At 27.4% G+C, this 24,440-nt stretch overlaps 5 protein-coding genes across 5 annotated transcripts; 2 read left to right on the forward strand and 3 right to left on the reverse strand.

Annotated features, from left to right (window-relative positions):
* Positions 1–5,119: 5,119 nt before the first annotated feature.
* OCT59_001414 (uncharacterized protein) lies at positions 5,120–5,967 on the forward strand (the record flags this gene model as incomplete). Its single annotated transcript, XM_025325252.2, has 6 exons — positions 5,120–5,408; positions 5,476–5,487; positions 5,557–5,607; positions 5,687–5,722; positions 5,804–5,863; positions 5,930–5,967. The coding sequence occupies 6 exons, from the start codon at positions 5,120–5,122 to the stop codon at positions 5,965–5,967; spliced, it is 486 nt and encodes a 161-aa protein (XP_025182108.2).
* Positions 5,968–11,989: 6,022 nt separating this feature from the next.
* OCT59_001415 (uncharacterized protein) lies at positions 11,990–12,837 on the reverse strand (the record flags this gene model as incomplete). The annotated part of the gene is made up of 1 exon (XM_066139553.1): positions 11,990–12,837. The coding sequence occupies one exon, from the start codon at positions 12,835–12,837 to the stop codon at positions 12,280–12,282; it is 558 nt and encodes a 185-aa protein (XP_065988949.1). The 3' UTR covers positions 11,990–12,279.
* Positions 12,838–14,995: 2,158 nt separating this feature from the next.
* Positions 14,996–15,241, reverse strand: OCT59_001416 (uncharacterized protein; the record flags this gene model as incomplete). The annotated part of the gene is made up of 1 exon (XM_025331806.2): positions 14,996–15,241. One exon carries the CDS (start codon positions 15,239–15,241, stop codon positions 14,996–14,998), a length of 246 nt encoding a protein of 81 aa, XP_025182107.1.
* Positions 15,242–18,577: 3,336 nt separating this feature from the next.
* Positions 18,578–18,946, reverse strand: OCT59_001417 (uncharacterized protein; the record flags this gene model as incomplete). Its single annotated transcript, XM_025310476.1, has 1 exon — positions 18,578–18,946. The coding sequence occupies one exon, from the start codon at positions 18,944–18,946 to the stop codon at positions 18,578–18,580; it is 369 nt and encodes a 122-aa protein (XP_025182106.1).
* A 3,456-nt stretch (positions 18,947–22,402) lies between these two features.
* On the forward strand, positions 22,403–22,966 carry OCT59_001418 (uncharacterized protein; the record flags this gene model as incomplete). The annotated part of the gene is made up of 1 exon (XM_025315771.2): positions 22,403–22,966. One exon carries the CDS (start codon positions 22,403–22,405, stop codon positions 22,964–22,966), a length of 564 nt encoding a protein of 187 aa, XP_025182104.1.
* Between the last annotated feature and the right edge of the window lie 1,474 nt (positions 22,967–24,440).

The following is a 24,440-nucleotide window of genomic DNA, read 5'->3' on the forward strand; positions in this document are numbered from 1 at the left end:
GATAATAAAATTGATAATGGCGTAGTTAGCCGAAAAAGACTACCCCTGCGTACCCTTCAAAAATGTCACGAAACGGCCGGCATTACGGCGTTATGCACTAACACGTGAAAATAAACAGTGACGAATAAGGGTGTGACGAATAGGTTTTTACTTACTCGAAAAAAACTAAGTCCCTCAGATACTTATGAAAAATGGAAACAAGGAAGGGTGTGACGGATGTGACAAAAACAAAGTCACGTGAATTTTCGTGACATTTTTGAAGGGTACGCAGGGGAAATCGCCGAAAAATAATTAGCCGCAACGTGATCCGGGACCCGGCTCAGGCGTAGATCGTTGTGGAATTCCAGGGGGATTTTCTGCCGGGTCCGGATGATCGGCAATCAGGAATTCGGCTCCGTTTTTCAGCTAAACTATACCATATAATAAAAAAATTCGTAAAAAAAAGATTATTTTACAATGGAATTGTGGAAATTCATGTCTGCACAAACAATTAATTTCGTGAACAAAAAAAGGTAAAAAATGAAATATCATACTATCATATTACATAACGAATATTAATTTTTTTTTTTATAGGTGTGCGAATATTGTGGATTACTCCGGAAGAGATTAATTAAGTATTAAGAAAAAACTAAAAGTGAGAAATAACTTATTATAGAACGTCATATTATCGAAATGTCTTATGGTATTTCATGTAAAACAACCCAACATAAGCTTCCCTTAATACAATATTAACCGATATGTATTTAATTTTGACATTTAATAATTCTTTATTTCCAACTTTTCCGATTTTGACTATTGATGAATATTCTGATCGTTTACATTATATGTAGTCTTGTGGGCTTATGTGGCTTGTTATAGTAAACTAGTTGGTCCAAAGCGTAACGAAGGACTACCCGCTGATCCGTCCGGCACGTAATGATGTACAATAAACATCATTCTAGGCTTTTAACAATATTTAAACGCACTTTGCAACTATGAAGAAAATAAAAATAAAAAATAAAAAAAATAAAAAAAATAATTAAAGAATTAAAATGATGTCCAAATTTAATATTTGAAGAGAAATATAATAATAAAAAAAACTCTTCATTCTTGCCTTTAGTTAATAAAACTTATTTTTCCAATTCTATGATTAAATCCTTAATATACCGAAAGAGGAAATTTCGAGATTTAATCGTTCTGCATTTATCAAGTGAACCAAGAAATAAATTAAAAAGCCAAGTCATTATTTTTCAGTATCAAAACATTTGGGCAACCTTGGATAATGATTTTTCAGGAAAAACGTGATGCAACACGGTTAAATTTCTTGGCCGTCTTAGGCTGGAATGAGTTAATAAGAGAAGACTGCGGCTATAGATGACGTTTAAATATTACGCTTATCAATTTTCATCATGGACACGAAAATATTGCGCCTATCGACTTTCGTATTGATTGAAGATACAAGTAATCGGATATCTTACTGAGAAATATTAATATAGATCATACCGATTTTGGATAAAAAAAAGCTATTCAGGCTATTCATATGAAATTTCCAAAGTATCTTAGTATCTTATCCTTAAAACTGAACATATTATGGCAGCCACACTTATTTACCAAGGACTAAAAAGGAATCCATGTGGGTAAAGTGGTTGATATGGTAAAAAATTCAATCACAGATTTTGGGCATATTGGGAAACCTCAAATATCTGTAAAAATAATAACATTTTAGAACTATAATAATTCGCGGTGATGGATAGTTGTTTAGAATTAAACTAAACTATGAGGGAAATTGAATGTAACACAGGATGATGATTACACAATCGGAAAACAATAAACGACAACACAAATAATTGACACCCCGTGTCAAAATAGCTTTACCCTACCCAACTTAACAAACATTGTTATTACAGTTTAATCTATTTGGTATTTTTGGTATACTAAATATAGAATATGATAATTTAATAGATAAATATAAGAAAAAAAAAAACATTAAAATTTTTGCTATAGATTAATGAAGACTTTGAATGGATTTAAGAGAGCTTTAAATTACAGTATTATTATTGTAAACTATTATGTTCTATAAGATGATAAGGTTTTATATAATGAACAAGAGTTCATTTTAAAGGGGAGTTAGGACTATAAAATGTAAAATATGTGAAATGTGATTTATTTTGAACTTATTCATTTCTAATAAAATCATGACATTCGAATTTGTAATAAATATTTTTTAACCATAATTGAGTTAATTATGCAAATTTTTTAGTAATCTTAATTTTATCATACCTTCAGAATTGTTATTTTTGTGCGGCAGTGATGTTTTTTATGTAAATTATATGAAATGTTCTATATAAAATTTACATACACTATTTTATATAATTTTAATGTAAATTTGTAAAATATGTCTATATAGGTTTTTTATTTAAAATTCAAACATATTTCATATAAGTATTATTTAATTATGTATAACGCCTGATTAGTTTATTAAGATGAATAATCCTGTAAATCAATAAATCCTTTTATTCTTGTAAGTCGATTTTACCCTAATTTCTCAATATCTGGAGTTGTAATTTTTTGTCAATTTCGTTCTTTTCCAATGTAATTTTACACTTTTATTTCAAGTTCATAAGTAATCGTCTCCAAAAATGACAACGTAAATACGGATCTAGAACTGGCGGGATATGTTCGTGAAATCAACCAACTAGAAGGTTTGCTTTGGGGTTTACGATATGCAGGGCAACAATATGTATTTCGCTTTTTGATCGTTCAGGAGGTATTGGCTCCCGGATTCATAAAATAATAAATACGTAAATAAAATCATTAGGCTGAAATTTTTAAGTCGTACAGAAGATTAGTTAATTATATACAATTTTTTAAATTTAAACAAACTAAAAATTCGGGTTAGAAAAAAGTTGAAAGAAAAATATTTTATGCCAATGTATAATGTTAAATTTATGCGAATTTTTTAAAAAATCTACATCAATGGATATGTGATTAATTATCGGAAAAAAGTGGACATAAAAATTCAGTTGATTTTCGAATAGTACTCATAAACAACATTTTTCTTTTTAAGACAAATACTGTATTAATAAACGAAAATTAATGACTTGTACCAAAATCGAGGAATACGAGTATAATACTAGTATACAAGAACGAATTGGAAAGTAAATATACCATTTCAATTTATTATATACATCTATTAATGCTTTTTTTTTGTTTTACGCATAAAAGATTTTTCATAAAATAAATAAGTTAGTATACTTTAAAAAAAATTCTTTATTGTAAATTTTATTTTTCCCTTAATTAATTTCAATTTTGCCTCACGTGATTAAGAATTCATATGGATCGATTGGATCGACTGTTTGCGTAAAATTTTGTAGCCAAATAATTTTCATTATTTTATTTACATATTTATTATTTTATGCATCACGTAGACGGCAGACCGCACAAAATAAAAATTCCTCTTTTGGATGTGAAAATCCTTTTTTCATTGTATACAATTCTTTAAAAAGAAGTTGATAGAAAATATTTTATATTGTTAAATTTATGCGAACCTACGCCAACGGATATCTAATGGAATTATCGGAAAAAAACGACATAAAAGTTTAGTTGGCCTCGAATACTACCCATAAACAATATTTTCTTTTTTTTTTTGACAAATAATAATAAACAAAATTAGTGACTTGTACCAAAATCGAGAAATACAACGAATATAATTTATTTTATACACCTATTAATGTTTTTTTTGTTTATTCATAAAAAAATTTTTTCATAAAATAAGTTATACTTTAAAAATTGAAAATTATTTTCCCTTTACTCAATTTTAATTGAATTCAGACTGCTGTTTACGTGAATTTTATGAAACTCACTCCAGAATTTAATAGACCTTTTTTCCATTTATCATTTCATGTTTAAAATTGTATTTTAAATTTTATCAACAGTATTATGGCTATCATTCGTCAAGAAATAGTTAGAGCTACAATTAATAGAGCAGCTGCATTAGTAGACCCTAATATTCAAAATAATTTAGAAAAACGACATGTATTTAGAATACAAACAGTTCTTGCTGACAAATCTCTTACGAAGGATGAAAAATCATATGCAGTAAAAGAATTAAATAAAGTATTTGACCATTATAAAATCCTTTATAATGAAGGAACAAAAAGAATTTGTGAAAATTGTCATGATGAATGTTTAGCTACATTATATTGTGAACATTGTATTCGAAATTATTTAAAAGAAAATTTTTCAAATAAATAATGATATTGATAATTTAATATAACAATGTCAAATAAAAGCACTTATACCAAATTTGATAGTAGAATGGATTCCTTATAATAATTTACAAAATATTAAATACTTAACTAAAGGTGGAAGTTCTGAAATTTATACAGCAGTTTGGATTGGTGGATGTTATGAAGAATGGGATTTAAAAGAAAAACAATTAAAAAGATATGGAAGTATGATTGTAGTGCTCAAAAAATTAGAAAATGTTGAAAGTGCCAATAAAAGTTGGTTTGATGAGGTATATACAAGTAATTAAAAGTATTTGAAATTTTTTTTTAAAATTTAATTGCAATTTTTTTAATTTTTGTAGGGTATATCTCATCTACACATAAGTAGCAAAACTTCCCTTATAGTGCAATGTTACGGTTTAACTCAAAATCCATTTAATGGAAATTATATGATTGTAATGAATCATATGAATATAAATCTAAGAGAATATTTGCAACAAAATCTCAATAAAATCACATGGAAAGAAAGAATTCAAATTATTGATAGTATAATTGGCGCAGTTTATGATATTCACAGCGAGAGTTCAATTCACAGAGATTTACATTCTGGAAATATATTATTTGGTCAAAGTAATCAAAATTTTTTCATCAGTGATTTTGGATTTTGTGGACCAGCTAATAAACCATTAAATAGTATATATGGAAATCTTCCATACATAGCACCTGAGGTCATTGTTAATAAGAAATATACTTTTGCATCTGATATTTATAGTATTGGCATACTTATGTGGGAAATCTCATCTGGACAACCACCTTTTATTAATAAACATGATTATGATCTTGCAATAAGAATAATAAATGGAATGAGACCAAAAACAATACCAGACACTCCTTTAGAATATAAAGAATTAATGGAACAATGTTGGGATGCTAATCCTACGAAAAGACCTGATATTTTCACTCTTTTTAATAAAATAAGGGATATTTATAGATGGTATTGTCAAAATGAAAATGAACAAAGAATAATTAGTAAAATTACGAGTACTAATAACTCTCAATTAAATACAAGATATAATTTAAATTCTAGTTCTACTAATAGTTCCTTTTTTGGGAATTTTAGTACAAGTTCTAGTAATTGGAATATTAGTAGTAGAGTTTATAATTTTGAAAATTTACCTGAACCAAAAAATGCAACAAAAGGTAAGAATTTTTTATTGTACAAGTTTTACTTTTTACATTATAATATTTCATTTTATTTATTTAATAGAAGAACAAGATGGTAATTATTAAAATATATTTAACTTATTAATATTGTTATTTTTTTACTATGTTAACTTTATTTTTATAGCTTATCATAGTATACAATTTGATTATGATTTACAAGATGGTTTGATTATTGGTAAGATTAGCAATTAATATATTTTTGTTAAAAATTTCGATTTATAATTCTAATTTATATCCATTTAATTTAAATAAAGTAGAAGAGAAATCTAATAAAAGATGTTATTTTGATGGTAATAGATAGTTTTTTGTAAAAATTTTTTACAATGCTGTAAATCAAATAATCAATTTTCTTCTTTATTACTATAAAATAGATGATGATAAAGATTTAGCTTATAACTCTAATAAAAAAGTCAATTCAAATAATAACGAAGGTAATTATTACTGAAACTCTCATATTTTATTTTTATTATTATTAATGTATTAATATTAAATTTTAGAAATACAATATCATGAAATTGGATACCAATATACGTAAAGAAATTATGCTACGAGTAAGATGGATCTTAACTATTTATTAAATTAGAGCGTTATCATTATTATTTTTGTATTATTTTATTTAGAATTATTTAAACACTAAGACTAGAGTAGCAAAATTTGCAAATTTTCTTAGTTTGTAATTTAAATAGTTCATTTTATTTATTTATGACTAGTATACAATATATAGAATATGAATAAATTTATAATTTGAACAGTATTACAATATTATAGATTTTTGCCATATTGAAATTAATCTGATTTTTATTAAAAACCAATTACTGTATATACCAATATACTACTGATATTTTAGTTAACTAATGTCCAAATCTTAAATCTCACGAAAATTACCAAATATTGCAGCGTCAAATGAATACTGGTTTATTATTTACTACCATACGAATATTTAAGTTCAAAGGAAATTTTAATTGGATATAAAGCATTTTAGAGTATGTAGATTACTATGTAATGTAATAGCAATTTCTGTCTATAAAAGTATACAATTGATTAAATAAATAACAGTTTAATACTATTTACAGTTTTGTAATAATCTACGTATATTAATTTGCAAGTTAGATTTTAGATGATATAAATAGAATTTCATTTTTTGCTGTTCTAATATTAACTTATTGAGTTTAGTTTATAATTCATCGACAAGTAGTATTTTTAGGCATTAAAATTGTATTATAAATTTGAAGATGTTGTAAATATAAATACAAATGAATATAAGAAATACGTTTGAAAGAGTTAGAATTCTTTCCATAAATTGTTCAAATTGGCATATATTTTACGTCTATGTTATATATATCTTACGTTTAAACTATATACATAATATGGTCAAATTATGTTTATTTAAAATGGTTATTTGATGTTACATTTAATCAAAAAGTATTTTTCACAGGGGCTTATATACCAACAAAATTAACTTTATATGTCCTCTCATAATTAATAAATAAAACATATCCTTTGGTCTTTGTCATGGGATCCTGCCAAAAATTCTAATGTTCATGATAATTAAGAATTTGAGTCTTTCTTCTCCATTCTTCCCTTGAAATTTGCAGTAATATTTTCGCTATATCGAAAAGTAGGTTCATTTTCAAATAAATGAACAAAAATAATTTCTGGAAAAGTATCAATTGAATGTCTCTTAGACCCAACAGACATTGTACAAAATTCAAATAATTGAGTGATTATTAATAATAATAATAAATATGTGATATTCTAATTACGATGTTGCATAATCATTAATTTCTCAAAATATATGTATTCTAAATAAATAATTTGAAAGGAAATAGGTTGCTTTAAATTAAAAATCAGCAGTTTATCGCTGTTTACTAAATATATATATGAAAGACTATTAGGCTAAAAGTGAATCTATAGGAGTTTCAAATTTAACTAAAATTATGAAACCTTTTAGTGAAGCTGGATTTTCTATTATAAAAAATTATATTACTGTAATACTGTATGTACCAGGATTATTCATATTAAACCATTATATACAGGGTAACAGGGATATTAATGATCAAAAAGAATTTTTTAAGAATACTTCAAAATCACTTGTTTTAATGTGAAGCCTAAAATTAAACATTTTAATTTAAAAGGAAGGGGCTTATCCTAAATTTTGTAATATGATGATATAATAGTATTATTTGATACTTGGCTATAATTAAATGTACTACCTGAAGATTTTGTTTCATATTTCCAACCAGATTGAATAATAGATCGATGTATATATTTAGCAACCAGTGATTCAACTCATATTACTTTGGATTCATTAGATAGTACTTCTTGATCTCCTCCGCAGTCGATCTCGATCAAAGAATTAAAGCGGCAACCCGCTGCATTTAATTGATTTTAGTAGGTATAATAATTTTAATAGCTACAGAATGACAATTGGGTAATAGTCAGTACCCGTCACAATTAAAAATTCTGACTTGCGCAAAATAAGGTTTACAAAAAAAAAATTTATCCGCAGAAAAATCCAATTCACAGATTTTTGTTTATGGCTTTTTTTGAATGAAATTGCAATTATGTAAAAGGCAAAGCATCACAAACGGGTTTAACATACAATACATTAACTTTCCAGATTTTACAACTTTATTAACCAGAACTATATAATATACAATAAACAAATATACTATATTTCGCAAGAAAGTAGTAAAAAGTTAGTTAATCTTTTTTTTTATTTTTCTTATATATTTTTTCTTTAAATTTTATTATAAAAGTATGTTTGCAAGGTTTTTTTGCGTGGCGCAATGAATAGTGTTACGCAGTAAAATGTCACGCAGTAATCACGTGATATAACTGGATCCGTGATGCCGATCAATGTAGGAGATATCGACATGTTTGATATGTTATGTAGTATATATAGAACATATAGTATATAGAGTAAATAGTATATATAGCATAAATAGTATATATAACATATATAGCATATATAGCATATATAGCATATGTAGCATAAATTAGATATTTTTTTTTATATAGCATTAGAAAAAGTAGTTTTAGAACAGTCCTTATAAAAATCATTAATAAAATTAATTAATAAAACTCATATATATACACTTTATTTTACGCCGATCCCGTTAATTTCCGACCCTACTGCTTACACTAAATATACCGCTTATTTTTAAGCATATAAGAACTGACCTATAACAATAGGTTTATCATGTGGTACAGTCAGGAAAAGAGGGATTAAATACATCCAACCCATTTAAAATTATTACAAATATATCGTGATTTGTCTAAATTTAAACATTCCTCTAATATGTACTAGTAATACTTTTGTGAGAATTAAATAATAAAAAATGCCTTATATTTATAATTTTATTTTACACTATTTGGAGTCTGAGCCCGGAAACTAGCTGCATTTAACTGTTATTTTAGTAAGTATAATAATTTTAATAGCTACAGAAATGACAATTGGGTAATACCCGTCACAATTGAAAATTCTGGCGCACAGCCTTAATCGCTTAGTAAATATTGTACCCGTTTAGAACCAAAACTAGTCAGCCATCCAACCACAAAGAAATCAAAGAAATCGAAGAAAAGACAGAAAAAAGAGTAAAAAATGTGAGATTTTCGGATAATAGTAACCATCAACACGCAATACCTTTTGAAGAATGAAAGAAAATGGGTTAATTGAAAAATACCGTATACGACTAAAAAGTGACAAGTAAGATAAATAGAAATATTTTATCTGATAATTTTTTTAATATAAATTCTTCATCTTTTCTGATAAATATTTATCTGAGAGGAATCACATGAATTACAGTTAATACTATTTACTTTTTTTTTCAATTTTAATTACATACATTTATTTAGATCTTATTACCATTTTTTATTTATAGGAAATAATTTTCTCATGTAACAAAAATTTTTTTAATAGTATTGTAAAAATCAAAAATAAATAGTCACTCTCTTCTAATAATCATCACTGTAGAAAATTTTTAACATGAATTCATATCAAATAATCTTTTCTGGTATTTGTAACTGAATTTTATCTTGTAAAGATTTAACAAACAGGACTTGAAATACTTCATAATTCTCCACCTTAAATTCTGCTGTAATTCCTATTTTAGGATAAGCTAGAATGATAAAATGTCCAATTATTGGTACCACTACAAAAGAAATTACTCATGTGTGGTCCTTGATTAGTACTCGAGAAATAAATAGCATAACTTGCATTGTTATTGTTAACATAACTTAGTTTTGCAGTAGAAATAATTTTTTCATCCGTAATATAAAATAGAAACTATCTGTAGTGCTTTTCCAAATATTACTTCCACTCCACTAATCGAGTACAGCATTCCAAACACGAAATTCTTCAATTGATAGATCATCTATTTGTAAAACTTTTTGATCAATTGCTCTTCAGAAAATTTATTGAAATGATCCAAATTAAGAAACCATTTCGTTCAAATCGATAACTAACGATAATAGTTTTCATTATCAAATGCTTCAGTAAAAATGTTTTCATAGATCCAACTTGATCGATTTTCGATAAGGTACGATTGAAGATATTCGACCACGTCAGTTAGTTGGAAACGTTTAGCAGCTTTCATCAAGTTCAACAAAGATAATGAATTCATGGTCAAAACATTAATTTCGTTACTATAGATTAAATTATAATTATTATTTCTTTTTTTATCCTAGTTTTATCTAGATGTTAAATAAATAATGAGAGCTAATTAGTATTAATAGCTACCCTAAGATTCTGTCAAATACTTCAAAAGTATATTCGGGAAATTTAAATTGATAACAATTATCAAGTTTTTCATTTTTTATCCATAGAATGTAATTTATTATGAAGGTAAACTGATCTAACTTTCAAAAGAATGAACGATCATTCTTTTAAAAGGTTTCCGGCCTACAATAAAAACAACATCATAATCAATATTATTTTTACGTATTTGGCTTATATCTTGGATGAACTTTTTATCTGAAGGTAATGGAATCATGTTTGTAATGTCAAAGTGTAAAAAAGTGCGTGGGAATTTATAAAGTTTATGTTCCTTTTTTTTTGTTTTTTTTTTTCCACTGACGGACATGTGAAACGAAGAAAAAAAAATTAAAATAGTATTTTCTGTATTTATTTACGCAAATTATAATTATTGTTATATGTCATTCAATTTCAACTTATTTTTTTTTGTAAAAAAAAAAGTATTATTAATAATTATTACATTTCAAGATAATTAGTAATATTACTAATATACAGTACATCTTATAATTATTATGTAGTGCAACAAATCTTATCAATTTAAATTTACCTATGTTTATTTATATATTAACTAATTTTTTTATAATTATTACATATAATGAGAATAGAAGTTGAACTTACTCGTAGATAATATAATTTGTAATACTACCAGTTTTATCCATTGCGATTTTTTAACGGAATTCTGTAATTGACGTTTTTTTCAAGTTGCGAAATTAAGCTTTGAGTGATTAATAGCAGAATTATGCAATTTTTTCACGTTTTCAAACGTTTTTCATTTTCTTTCTTGACTAAAATTATGAATAGGTAATTTTAGAACGCAAAAAAATCTTTAACAATCTTTTAAACTTGATCTTGGTTTAAGGAAATGATGTATGTAAATTATAAACAACCGTTTCTTGATACTTTTCAAATAATACACTTAATTCTACTAATGACAAATTTCAAGCCAGGAATCAAATTGTGAACAATTTACGCAGCAACAAATTTATGTATGGTATGACGCCTGAATCCAATAATAATCATGAATTACCCACTGTAAATTGTACAATTGATTCAGCCTCCGGATAAACAACTAAATAACAAATTAATCTTCGAACGGATTAGAAATAAAACCAACAGAAAAAAGTTCAATTGGAACAAAAGGATATCAAATGGATTACAACACAATATTCAGCTTCATCACCGACAGATAAAAGATAATACACTTTGCGAACAGGAAGAAAAGGTTAAAATAATGAAATTATTTGGCCTGACAGTACTTACGCATAGAAAATACAACGAGAAGTATTGTAGCTTTTCATAATTCAAATTTGATTGTTATTTAATTTCCACAAAAAAATCAAGGAAGTTCCTACGACTTCACAATTTAGTTGATGAAGATTGTATTAGCTCGACGCTAGTGTCATTAAAGGTTATATAAATGTCATGATTGCGATAAATTTACTCACCGAATAAGCTTTCAATCTAATAATTTATTATAATTCAAAAATTTTGTACAGACTTAATGGCTAAATGAAACAAAAAAAAAGTTGAATTATGAAAGCATGTATTAAAATGAGGCGCAAAATCCAACTCTTTTTCACAGATGATAATTTCGAGATGAGAATTTTATTATATCATATCCTATTTATAAATGATTCTTGTGAAAAAAAGATAAAGGATCTAATAGATGATCATGAAGTATTAGATTTTAGAATATGATTTATACAGTATTTATGCAATGAACTTAAACTCGGTATATTGTATCAATAGGCTAAGTTTATTACTAAAGTTTATATAGTGTATATATAGTTTAATATTTATTAAAATCAAATAAACCAACGATTTTTTAAATCATTTTATTATAATTTATAGAGTTGACAGACATTCTTAATAAACGCTTTCTTCAAGAGTTAGTTGAAAAGTTTTTAATTGAAATCTGGCTGTCCAAGAAGTCCGCAACGTTGCGTAAGTCGCGTAATGGTGGGAAGAAGAGGGCGAATGTAGAGGAATATCTTCGAAAAAAAATCGTGTATATATTAGTATAGACGTCATGTATAGTGGGTAGAGTCCAAAATTTTTGTATTCATTTTTTATGTATTAATAAAGTAAGTCTTACAATTGATCATATTTGAAAAGACTTAAACCCTCCACAGGATGTGCTAGTGCGTCCAATAGAGCATTGTGCTCTAATACGCCGAATGCTTCTGAATGAGAAAAGGCGTGAAAAAATCCATTTTTTTCTTGTTCAGATAAATTAGGAAGGCGCTGGGATAATAACCTAAGAAGGATATTACGATGACGATCCAACCGGTCTTGAAAAAGTTTATCCCAAGCATCTCTACCATAACAAGCCATGAAATCGTGTCCATCTACGATGCCTGAAATATCATAATCATCATCAAAGTCATCTTCATCACCATCCCAAACTTCGTCTTCGCCGTCATCATCCTCTTCATTAACGTAATCTTCATCACCATCCCAATCGTCTTCGCCGTCATCATCCTCTTCATTAACGTAATCTACATCACCATCCCAAACTTCGTCGTCGCCATCATAATCCTCTTCATTAACGTAATCTTCATCACCATCCCAAACTTCGTCGTCGCCGTCATAATCCTCCTCATTAACGACGTCATCATCTGAAAAGACTATCTTCATTTGCCGCAGCATTGATTTTTTATTTATTTTTATTTTTATTTTTATTTTCTTCATGGCTGAAAAGTGCGTTTAAATATTTGTTATAAGCCTCGAAGTGTTGCTTAGATGTTTATTACTGTACATCGTTACGACGTTACGTGCCGGACGGACCAGCGGGTAATCCTTCGTTACACTTTGAACCAACTAAGCCACAAGACTATGATTGTTATTGAAATCACGCAATATTATTTATCAGGATATTCATAATCTCTTTATTTATACTTTCCAAAATACATCATTGGGAACACAAAATAAAATGCAATTAGACTTTTACTTTTGCACTTATTAAATGAATAACAAAAATGACTTCTAAGAAATTCATTTTTAAACTGCTCCATTAATAAATTTTATTTTTTATTATTTCTATATTAATTTAGATGAAGTCAGAATATCACAGTGATGTATTAATTTATTTAGAAAATATTTTTTACATTATTTTATCATATATCATTCTGTAAAAAGTTGAAATATTAAATATTAAATCAATTGATTGATAAATGATGTCAGTAATTTTAAACTTACAATTTTATTATAAAAGTCTAATTTACTGTATCAGTAAAGCTTAATAAAAAGTCTAAAGAATTTTTTGATTGAACTCTATTTATCAGTTATTACAGAAATAGTTTTAAGAATTCCACCGGGTGGTGGTGACTAAAATTATGACAATCGACTAGCATTAAAAAAATATAGTGCCGGTAAAAATTGATAATTCTGGCCAACGGTGATGATTAAATGTTATTATAATGATATATTATACTTAAAATATAATCTTATTAAATTAGGAATATTTATTTTATGAGTTGCATTTGTCGGTTTCATACCATTGTCAGTTAAATATCAGCTAAAATAATTATTTAAATATGCCACTTATTAAATCGATTTAATTAGTAGAGCATGGGAATATATTTTGCTACAAAAGTCAATGTAAATTGCCACATTTTATTAAATAGGTATATAATCGCTCACATTATATTCAAGGATCCGATTTACTATATTTTTACATAGTGGAAAAAAAACATTTCGGGTATCAGCTCGAATAAATTAAACCGACCGATTAACTATATCCCAAATATAAATTCTTGTATAAAAATAATTTCTCGTTCATTGTCAAACAATATTTCTGGTTCTTGTTTTAATAAAACTTTATTTTTAACTAAATATTATACAATAAATATAAATCAAAAGGTTGTCTTACAATAAAAAATTAGATTCAACACTCAAAATATCTTGTCTAAAAAGTTCTGAACATTAATTCAAATATTATATCTTCCAATAATTCTTAATTTCAAGACTCTGAACTGGAAATCTACGAAAAAAAAGATGTTCTTAAATAATTGTCCGAAGCGTAGCGGAGGACATTAACGGTTAGACACATTGTAATGCAAGGTATGTCTGTCCGCACGCGTGATTAACCAATAAGATGTATTATTGATTATTATCACGTGATCAGATTTTCGGTGACGCGCCTGACGCGTGATTTTAAACGAGTGCTTCGGACATTACAACGGATCCCGTTACCTAGTAAAATATAAAAATTTAACAACACTTTCAACAATCGTCAATTCAAGCCTTAAAACAGCAACACTGACGCCTGGGGGCACTATACTATAAAGATATACTTTTTTATACAACTAGCAGTAGCTCAAATTTAAATTTTAAAATTTTTTTTAAAAAAGCTTAAACTTGATATCTAACAAAAAAATTATATTATTAAGATCAACAAATACAGTACTTTGAAGACTTTCAGGTAAAAAATAAATTTTTTAATATTGTATATAAATATAAATTAGGATTAAAGTTTCAAAATATTGTAACTTCTAAATTTTTTTTTAAAGAAGCATGGAATATCTATATTATTATTCAATAATTGTTAAGGCTACTTCTTTTAACTTTAAAATTATAGCAATTTAAAGTAATATTTACAAGAAAATTTAATTTAATACTTAAAAATAAATGCCTTATAATAACAACGTTTTCTAAATATATATGATTTAAAAAATTAGCAAATTCAAGGCAAAATTATTCATTCTGCAAAGATTATAAGCATAATTACTATATAGCCAATAAATAAATAAATGCGGAAAAGAGTAAATTAATCAATAATAATATAAAAACAGATTTAGAAATATGTTTAAAAAAAATTTGTTCGTGGAATGCAATTATGAGTTGTAAAATTACAAACTAATGAATAACAATGTCTGGATTTTGACATTTCCGTCACTGAAGTTGCCACTAAATTACTACTTCGATCCCGCGAAAGATCTTTTTCTAGATTATTTTCTTTAGATGATTTTTGAGTATCATCTATTATTTCTTCCATATTCTCATAATCATATTCGATCGTTAACTTCTTCATATTCTTCTTCTCCATCATCATTTCTGCGAAGACGTTTCCCTACTACAGCTTTTGCCCACTCATTGAACGATTATATTTTCATTGACGCAATTGCTATTTTGTCATTTTCAATTTGACTGTGAGTTGAACTGAGTGGTTTCTCGGTTCCTGTTGAACCACTACTTGATCCCTTTTTTATCTTTTCCCTCAATGACTCGTACAATCTCAGTATCAGCAGTAATTACATGAGATAATTCAATATATGCCATGTTTTTTATAGTAATTGATTCTACTTCGAGCAGAACGTATATCAATGTCCAAAATAGCTAGGAAATGAAAGACAAAGAAACGAATAGTCGTAAGAAATTCCAATATATAACGGCTGTGAATAACGATCGTTTGCTTTTAATATTTGTTGTAACTTGAGCAGCGTTCTTATTAGCGTTGACTATTATTTGAACTAACTAAGCGAAAAGTTACAAATATATCGATAAGAAATTCCACAGCAATTCCACTAGCGCTATAAGATATAGGAGTAAAAGAGTCAACAAAACAACAAACTAAATCATGGAATCTGAAAATAATATTGGATTATCAATTTTTTTTTTTATAAATTATTAATAAAAAACTTACCGAAAGCGCAACTTTAATTGAAAATAATATAATACTTATCCATTTATCTGACCCATCATTACGTATTTGTCCTAAAAGCCATATCAAGAACACTGATAATGATAATCTCCTTATAATATTTCCAACTATTATAGTTCCCAGAAGAGCATCACATTGAGTGTACGTAGCTATTTTTAGTGTCAAATAAAGACCGAAATTTGCTCCCGAACGCAAATTTAAGCAAAATTGAAAAATAATTTTTAGTATATTCGAAGTATTTGTCTGACGAGCTTTGTACAGTACATGTACAGCATTTCTGATCGATTTAATACTTTAAAGAAATACTTTTTAATATATATCAAATAAAAGACTACTATGATGATGATGAGCATAAAAAATCTCAAAAGTTCTTATTACCAGATATTTTTTACTGGAACGGATAGTTGCGAATTAAAATTGACTTAGCTTTTTTCCTAAAAAACGTCAAATAATGACGCGCCTTTAACACATTGGAAAATTGGTTAGATAATGGGAAAATTGGTTAGACACAAGATTTAGGGTACAAAAAAATTTTTTAGAACTTATATATATTTGACTATTCACTAATAAAAATACTGTAAAATATTCACTTATATTTATTTGGCATGAGTGTGAATGGGTCTAGTTTTTTACTATTATTATGATGGCATTAGTAGGAAATAAAATGTAATAAATTACACAATTTATATGATTATACAAATAACAATGAATTGTGTGCAAGTGTTATACTGTACAGTATATAAAATATAAGTATTTTTTTTTCAACAGCAGAGGATGTAATTTTTTTAATGCTACAATGGAATTTTTTTAAGATAAAAAAAAAGATTTTTTTGTAACAATGTAACAATAAACTACAAATTTCACAGTACTGCAACATTTGTTTTGTGTGATAATAAAATTTGCATTTAATAATAATATGTTGTTACCATAATATCTCAAAGAAATTCATTATAGAAATCTATAGTTATAGAAAAAAAATATCTTTTTAATTAATATGAAAAAAAAATTTTCTAATTATAATGATCTATTGTCATAAAAAAAATTCCCCAAAAAAATTAATTACAAAGATCTATTGTTACAAAAAATAAATAAATAAGTAATTAATTACTCACTAATTATGTTAGCCTTGATACAACCTAAAAAATATTATTATTATTAATAATAAGAATCGGGAAAAAAGGCAATTGCCATGGCGCCGCAGTGTCGATCCAAACCTACTAAATGGTGAAAGAATGCATTTGGGAAAAAAAAATTCGGTTTGAAAAAAAGCCAAACCAAAAAAGGAAAAGGGGAAAAATTTTTCGTATTGGAGAAAAAGCCAACCGAAAAAAAACCAAAAAAAAATAAAAATAAAAAAATTCGAAAAATAAAGACGAAAAAAAAAATTTGGGGTAGGGACAAAGAGAAAAGTCGGATTGAAAAAAGAAACCGAAAGTAAAAATAAAAAAAAAATAAATAAAAATTTAGGGAAAAGAAAAGGATAAAGAAAGAAATCGGTTTAAAAAAGGGAAATTTTCAAAAAAAAATGAACCCGAAAAAAAAATAAGTACCGAAAAAAAGACAATAATTCGATCCAAAAGACCAAAAAAAAAAAAAAAATTCAAAAAAATAAATTAATAAGGGTATCACCAGTGGTGACGGTCACCAGTGGTGGATTTATGATGTAATGCCAGTCAGTGTTTTATTAAATTTTAATTCAGGCCAGAAGTGCATCTTAATGCTGGTATGGTGACAATCACCGCTGGTGAGCTTTAGCAATTTTCAATTAATAATACATTAATACGGTCCAAAAAAAAGACCGAAAAAATAATATAAAAAAAAATCAGTCTTAAAAGACCGAAACAATGGGATTATATATGGAGAAAAGAGGAATCGAAAAAAAGAAAAAACCGAAAGTAAAAGATCGGTTCAAGAAAAAAAAATGAAAATTAAAAAAAAAAGAGAACTGAAAAAATTTAGAAAAAAAACAGAATATTTGAAAATTCCGATTAAATTTCATTAACCGGAATTGGATTAGGCTTGCCGATCAAGCGGGTCTTAACTATAAAGAATACGGGTAAATTAAGGCTAATCTTACACGAATTTTTTTATCATGAAAAAAAATATAATTTAAAAAAAAAATTAAAGGAATAAAAAATGAATGAAAAATGAAATTAATTGTTAGGATTAAAAGACAAATCCATTTTTAGATATTCAATTTAGAGTAATTAAAATAGTAAAAGGAAGTACTAATAATAAAGAAGTATTGTTTTAATTTTATTTTATTTTTATTTTTAAAACCACGTGAACTAGATTACAGAAAGATAGACAAGAACAAAAGATGAAACAAATGTCGAACGCTATCTGATACTAAGCTATAATCAAACCGCCCGAGGACAGCGCCACTCTGGTACTTTTGACAAATCCGGGGGAGTCCCTAACACGACATCACATCCCTAATAACCAAAGTAAAGGCTTTTGAACAATCGAAACAAAAAAAAGAAACGATCCGTATTTTTCTTTCAGTCATTAAAGACCGCCACCTGTAAATACTGTAATAGGTGGAATGGTTCACACTATTCTAATTGTTGTACGTTGGTATAAAATTTTGTACGTGTGGGTTACCCAAAAAAAAGATGTAATAAATTACAAGTCAATAGTAAGAATGTGGCAGAAATAATGTAAATCTATAACTATCAGCGTGCCACTAAAACAAAAAAATAAGCTGATAGTGGTAACCGAATGGGGTTAAGGTGAAGCGAAGACTTTAGAGTCTTCAGGAGACGGAATATCTAGTCTCAATTTATTGACCTCAGTGTTGTGCCTATCTGTATTTGTAGTTGGGATAGGAGGACGTTTGTGTAGTCTGAGCTCAAGTTGTTTTGTATCATCTGATGTGTGTCCTTTGTAACGGTAATGGGGTCCATTGTCATCTATGACTGAAAAGTAGTCGATTTTGAAAAAACCTAATTCACGCTCCAATTGGAGCAACTGTTTGTTAGTTTTGTAAACATTTTTTCCTTGTGTAATTCTGTTCTGTAGAACGGAACGGCGGTCAGTTAAAGGGGTGATTTTCTTGTGAAAATGATCTTGAAATTTAGTAAGATCTTTGGTCATATCTTCACGATATTCTATACGGTTGAAGGAGGTACCCCAGAGCTTAGCTCTAGTAGAAAGTTCTTCTTCACGAAGGAGATGTTCTTTTTCTTGTCATTCGGCTGATTCATGAGCCTTTTTACGGTTTCTAATAACTTTTAACCACTCCGTACTGCCTGGAGCATGTTGTTGACCTTTGAGAGTTGCCTGTCTTTTAGATATATAGACAGGTTCATCGGTTACGTAAGGGAAGAGGTCGTTAGGAATCCAGATGCCCAACGTCTCATGCCACGTATTCTCTTCTTTGAGGAGAATGGGTTGTGAGGTGGTGGCAGGTGAATGAGTATTTGAAGTACTAATTGAATCATTCCCTCGATATGATCGAAGCGCTTGGTCAAAAGCGAGGTTCAGAGCGGCTATTGCGCCTAAAGGTCTGAGTGATGCAGGGGGTATAGGAAAATTGTAATGTTCCTCATCTCTGAGCACTAGTCTTTTATGATGTTTTAAATGTTGTATAGGTTTATTAATATATTGTGAAGGTAAAAATAAGAAACGGTGTTGTCTAGCACGGTGAAGCTTTTCGTCAAGAGTATTCACGCGTCTATGAGTTTTTTGGTTGTTACCACGATTGTAGAAAACAGATCTACATGCCCGTTGAAAGCGGGATTTTGTTTTTTACTCCTTTTACTACTATCGGAGTGGTGTGAGCGGAAATTATCCAATCGTTTTCGGTACATACGACGATCGTCGTATGTGGAAGGATATTTATGTCTATTAGCTAAATATGAAACATCGTAGGAAATTCCAAGGCGATTTGAATAAATGTGTTTTTTGATACGACGTTGCCATTGATTATGAATAAGGGTTGCATGGAAACGTTTGTTGTTGATAGTGTTATTATTCGATATCGGCGTGTGTTTCTTGATATTATGAAAAATATCTAAATTTTTATGATGAGAAACACAAGCTCGTCTATTATGAGACATGATGTAAGGGGAGGGGACACAACACAACTGTGTGTGTTCAGTTCCAAAATTATAAGTGGTAAAAAAATTACATGGTATAAAAATACCAAAGTGAAAACGATAACGTTTATAGGAGAAATTAAAGAAAGTTTTTGTGCGGGAATTTCTTTGTGTGACACTGTCAGCACGTGATTTGATAACGAAGTATCTATCGAGTAATTTAGAACGAATAAGATTAAAATATCTCTTTTGAATGGAGCGTGGGATGACTTTTTGATGAGAAAAAAAATGTTGTAACATCTTACTAATCTGATATTTCAGATTAGGAAAGCCACAGGTGGAAGAGTAGCTAATAGGGGTTGAGTTCATGTGATAATCATTTGTGTGTATTTTAAGATGAATATCATTGGTGTTTGTTGAAAAATCAGCTAACTCAAAAAAGAAACTTTTTGATCTTCTGATTTCGTAAATCTTGTTACATCCAGCCCGATTGGGTCTAGTCACGTGAAATTTATGGAATGAGACGTCGAAAGAAAATTTTCCCAAGGGGATAGGTTTTTGAAAAGTAAAAACCATATTTTAATATGTTTTGTAAAAATAAGGTAAAGTATAATAAAAACTTCTTTCAGAGGTCGGGTAATAAGGAGAAGAACCTTTCCATAAGAAGCCACCCAGTGGTCTTCTTTCTTCTCGAACGTTGAAAACGTAAAAGGCGTGTAAATAAGAAAACAGTATTTAACTGCGGATTTCTATGTGAAAAAATGGAAAGGGGAAAGAGTTTTTTTTTCGATTTTCTGAGAAGTATTGTTTTAATAATAATCGAAGATTATACAATAAATTATCCTTTTTAGTCACATGTTTAGTTGCCGATCCGTCTAAATCGGCACTGTTTTTTGGGGGTTAATTAAAGGTTAAATTTAGCACAATTGTGAGAAAACTACATAATACTAGAGAAGGGAATAACTCATTATATATAATAAAAATCATACGATATATGTAAAAAAACCCAAGGAAAATAATATGCTAAAATAATTATACTTTTATTATTGAAAAAACAACTTTACATTTCACGCGCGTCAGTGTCCACTTTTCATGCGAATTTTGATAACTTCTTATTATATTATTATATTTAAATATCAACATAGTAATAATCAACCAACTCCAAATTACTAAAAAAAAATATTTATTAATTATTTAATTGTCAATTCGTTTAAGATTGGCACAATTTTTACTTTTTTAGCATTATGTGTTCGGGGCGAAATTTAACGAAAATTGCATAGTTGACAATAAATTCACTAATACTAAAACTGTGATAACTCAATATTTTTAATAATATATGTAAAAAAAACCAAGGAAAAAAAATATGTTAAAATAATTATAACTTTACTATGAAAAAAAAAATGACTGTACATTGTACGCGCATCAGATTTCACTCGCTATATGTATTTTATACAAATGATAGTGCCGTTATAGACGGATCGGCAATTAAATAAAAATTTCCCTAATAAAAATCAATCAATTGATATGTTAGGTATAGTTTTGAAATAAAAATATTATAAAATATATTATATGTTTTTTCTTTAAAATTCTTTTTTCGTGTAACCGTCCTTTTAACAATAATTAAAAATCACATATACTTTAATTAATCTTGCATTCATCGAACATAAAGGCTAACATTTTTTCCTAACTGTTTCATGACTATAAATTAGATGGACGTTTAGTTCTGATAATATTTATAAATTATTTTTAAATTTTATCCGTATAATTATTTCCATAATTAGAGATTGAATATACAACTTTTATGGAAATGATAAAAAACAAAGTTCAATTTTTATAACTCTAAAATTAGTACCTACAAAGAAAATTTTATAATTAAAACGTTTTGTTAATTTATTTCCATTGCTAAAGAAAAGAATAAATATTTTGTCAATCAATCCGTTACGAAATTAAAAGTCCCGTGATAATTATCACAACAAAATCTATTTTTAAAATTGGATCGACAACAATTGTCGGAATTCTAGAAATGCAACTATTATTCCGTTTCATATATGTTTGTTTTTTTTTTAAGTTAAAAATTTTCGATTTCGATCGTTTCATATATGTGATACCGATTATCTGCATAACACAAATAATAATTAAAAAAGAATATAAATAAAAAAAAACAAAGTTTTTATATTTGTATTATAACTTTTCTAGAATGAAAAAATTTTTTAATTGTTTAAATTATACAAATTAATCAAAAATAACGCGCTGAAACTTTGAAGGGGAAAATTTAGGGTTCTACATACTAAATACGCGCCGGAACTTAGAAAGAAAGAAATTCTTGAGCACTACACAATGCAAACAAATCGAATTGGCTAACAGATTGTCTTCTGAAAAGATATTTAAATCCCTAAAAATTTCTGACTTTGAAGATTCACTGATCTCTATCTTAAAAATAAAAAATAAAGAATTCAATATCTAATACGATAAAAAAAACTTTCAACGAAAAATATTTGTTACTAATCTTATAATGGTTCAATCCAAAATCTCTGGTGCTATCAACTTCGTTCTTGTCTTCACGCTTTTGATTGGACTCTTTGGACGAGTTTCAGCTCATGGTATTCTTCTTAGCCCTACCCCCAGACTTCTATATGGTCAAAATGCTACCGATGTAATCGCTAAGGTTTCCAACCCAACCAAGGAATTTCCCTGTGGTATTGCCGGTGATAGTCCAGGTCCAGTTACAACATACAAGCCTGGTGAGAAAATTTTAATCGCCTATAATAGAACTATTACTCATGGTGGAGATTGTTTAATGCAAATATCTCGATATGGTGATAAATATGATAAAGATTTCAAGACTTTCGAGAACTTAGGCCCATGTGGTATGGAAAAAGGCTTATTCACTGCATTTGTTGAAGTACCATACGATGAATGCGATAACGAAGATTGTGTAATGAGATTCAGATGGGATGATGACGCTGGAAACAATTACTTGTATTGCGTCAATGTTAGAATTAAGAAATATCCTGATTGCTGGGATTCAAAGAGAAGAAGATCCATCGGTACAACTAGAAGAGCTTTAAAAAATTAATAATTTTACGTTTTTATTATTTATTTTATATATATATATATATATACGTATAAAATGTGCATTTATAAATTTTTTATTTAAATTACAAATAAGTGTGATGGTTTTACTTATCCTTAATTTTACATTTTTATTAATAATTCTTATAATTTTTTATTTTTAATTGAGAAACCTTAGATTAATATAATACTATAAAAGCAATTTTTTTTATTTGTTGTTTGTTAAGGTTTAGGTTGTTTAAAAGATTTATCTTTCTTATTTTTCTTATTTCGGTTTCTATAAATTGATTCGGTGATAGAATAATCGCTGGTGGTAATTTTCAAAAAAAAAAAAAATTGTTTTTATAAATAGTTTATTATTTATTTCATATTTCATGTATTTTATTAATCTAATAAATTGTTCTATTTTAATGATTTTATAAATCTTACTCGCAACATAAATGATAATGCAAAATTAAACTTCAAATCTAGTTCTAGAGATCCTTAAATAATGAAATATAATCGAAAATTTGCAACGCAGCACAAACTATGATCACGAATTTAATTTTATAGCGTACTATTTAATATTTATGATAAATTTAATGATGCATTTTTTGAAACCGGGGAACCGATCAACTAAAAAAATTGAAATTCAAATTTCTTGATCTTTTAGCATAAACCGTTTATTATTGATATAACCTCACTCCACGCTTGATATATTAACGTGTGCCAAAGTTCCGAAATCAGTATTGATTGACGATTTTGTAAAAGATGATTTTCTTATTAAATTTATCTTCTTCATTAATTCGTTCAAAGATTTTTTCATCTTTATCACTTGAATCCCAAATCTTAGTACCATTGATCAAACATTTCTTTTAAATATTTTGTAATAGGTCTTTTAACGGAATTGTATCTATATTTTGTTTAACTATATCTTTTACTAATTGAAGTACTTTATTATTATGTGTTTCATTGTTTTACCGTCTGCAATGACTTGCATATCGTTAACGGCGTAAACTTGAGTTTATTTTAGAAATTGATTATCGTACCATCATCATAATCAGTTAATACATGTTATACAGTATTACTTATATGTATATTATATCATATATATCACATTATTACAAATAAATATTATTTAATTATCTAATTACAAGTTATTAATTATTATTACTCATATTACTCATTACGTTTATTTCCGATCTTTTCATCAGGTGTTGGATGTTTAACGTAACGTCTAAAGAAAGAACGACGGAAACGTTAGGGACTATTTAGTTAAAAATATATTAAAATTGCTGTGTTCCTACAAAAGTCCTAGATCCAAACAAAAGAAAAATTTCTGAATTTCCACTGAAATTCACGTCCCAGATCTGACTAAAATGAAAAAGATGAAATATTAGATTCGTTAAATTAAAAGATTAAAAAAAATATCTTCCGGTTTCTCACCAAGAAAAATCTTCGATTTCTTACTCGTCTAAAAAAAAAAGAATGAATGAAAC

Source organism: Rhizophagus irregularis, chromosome 1, assembly GCF_026210795.1.
Source record: "Rhizophagus irregularis chromosome 1, complete sequence".
Taxonomy (NCBI): Eukaryota; Fungi; Glomeromycota; class Glomeromycetes; order Glomerales; family Glomeraceae; genus Rhizophagus; species Rhizophagus irregularis.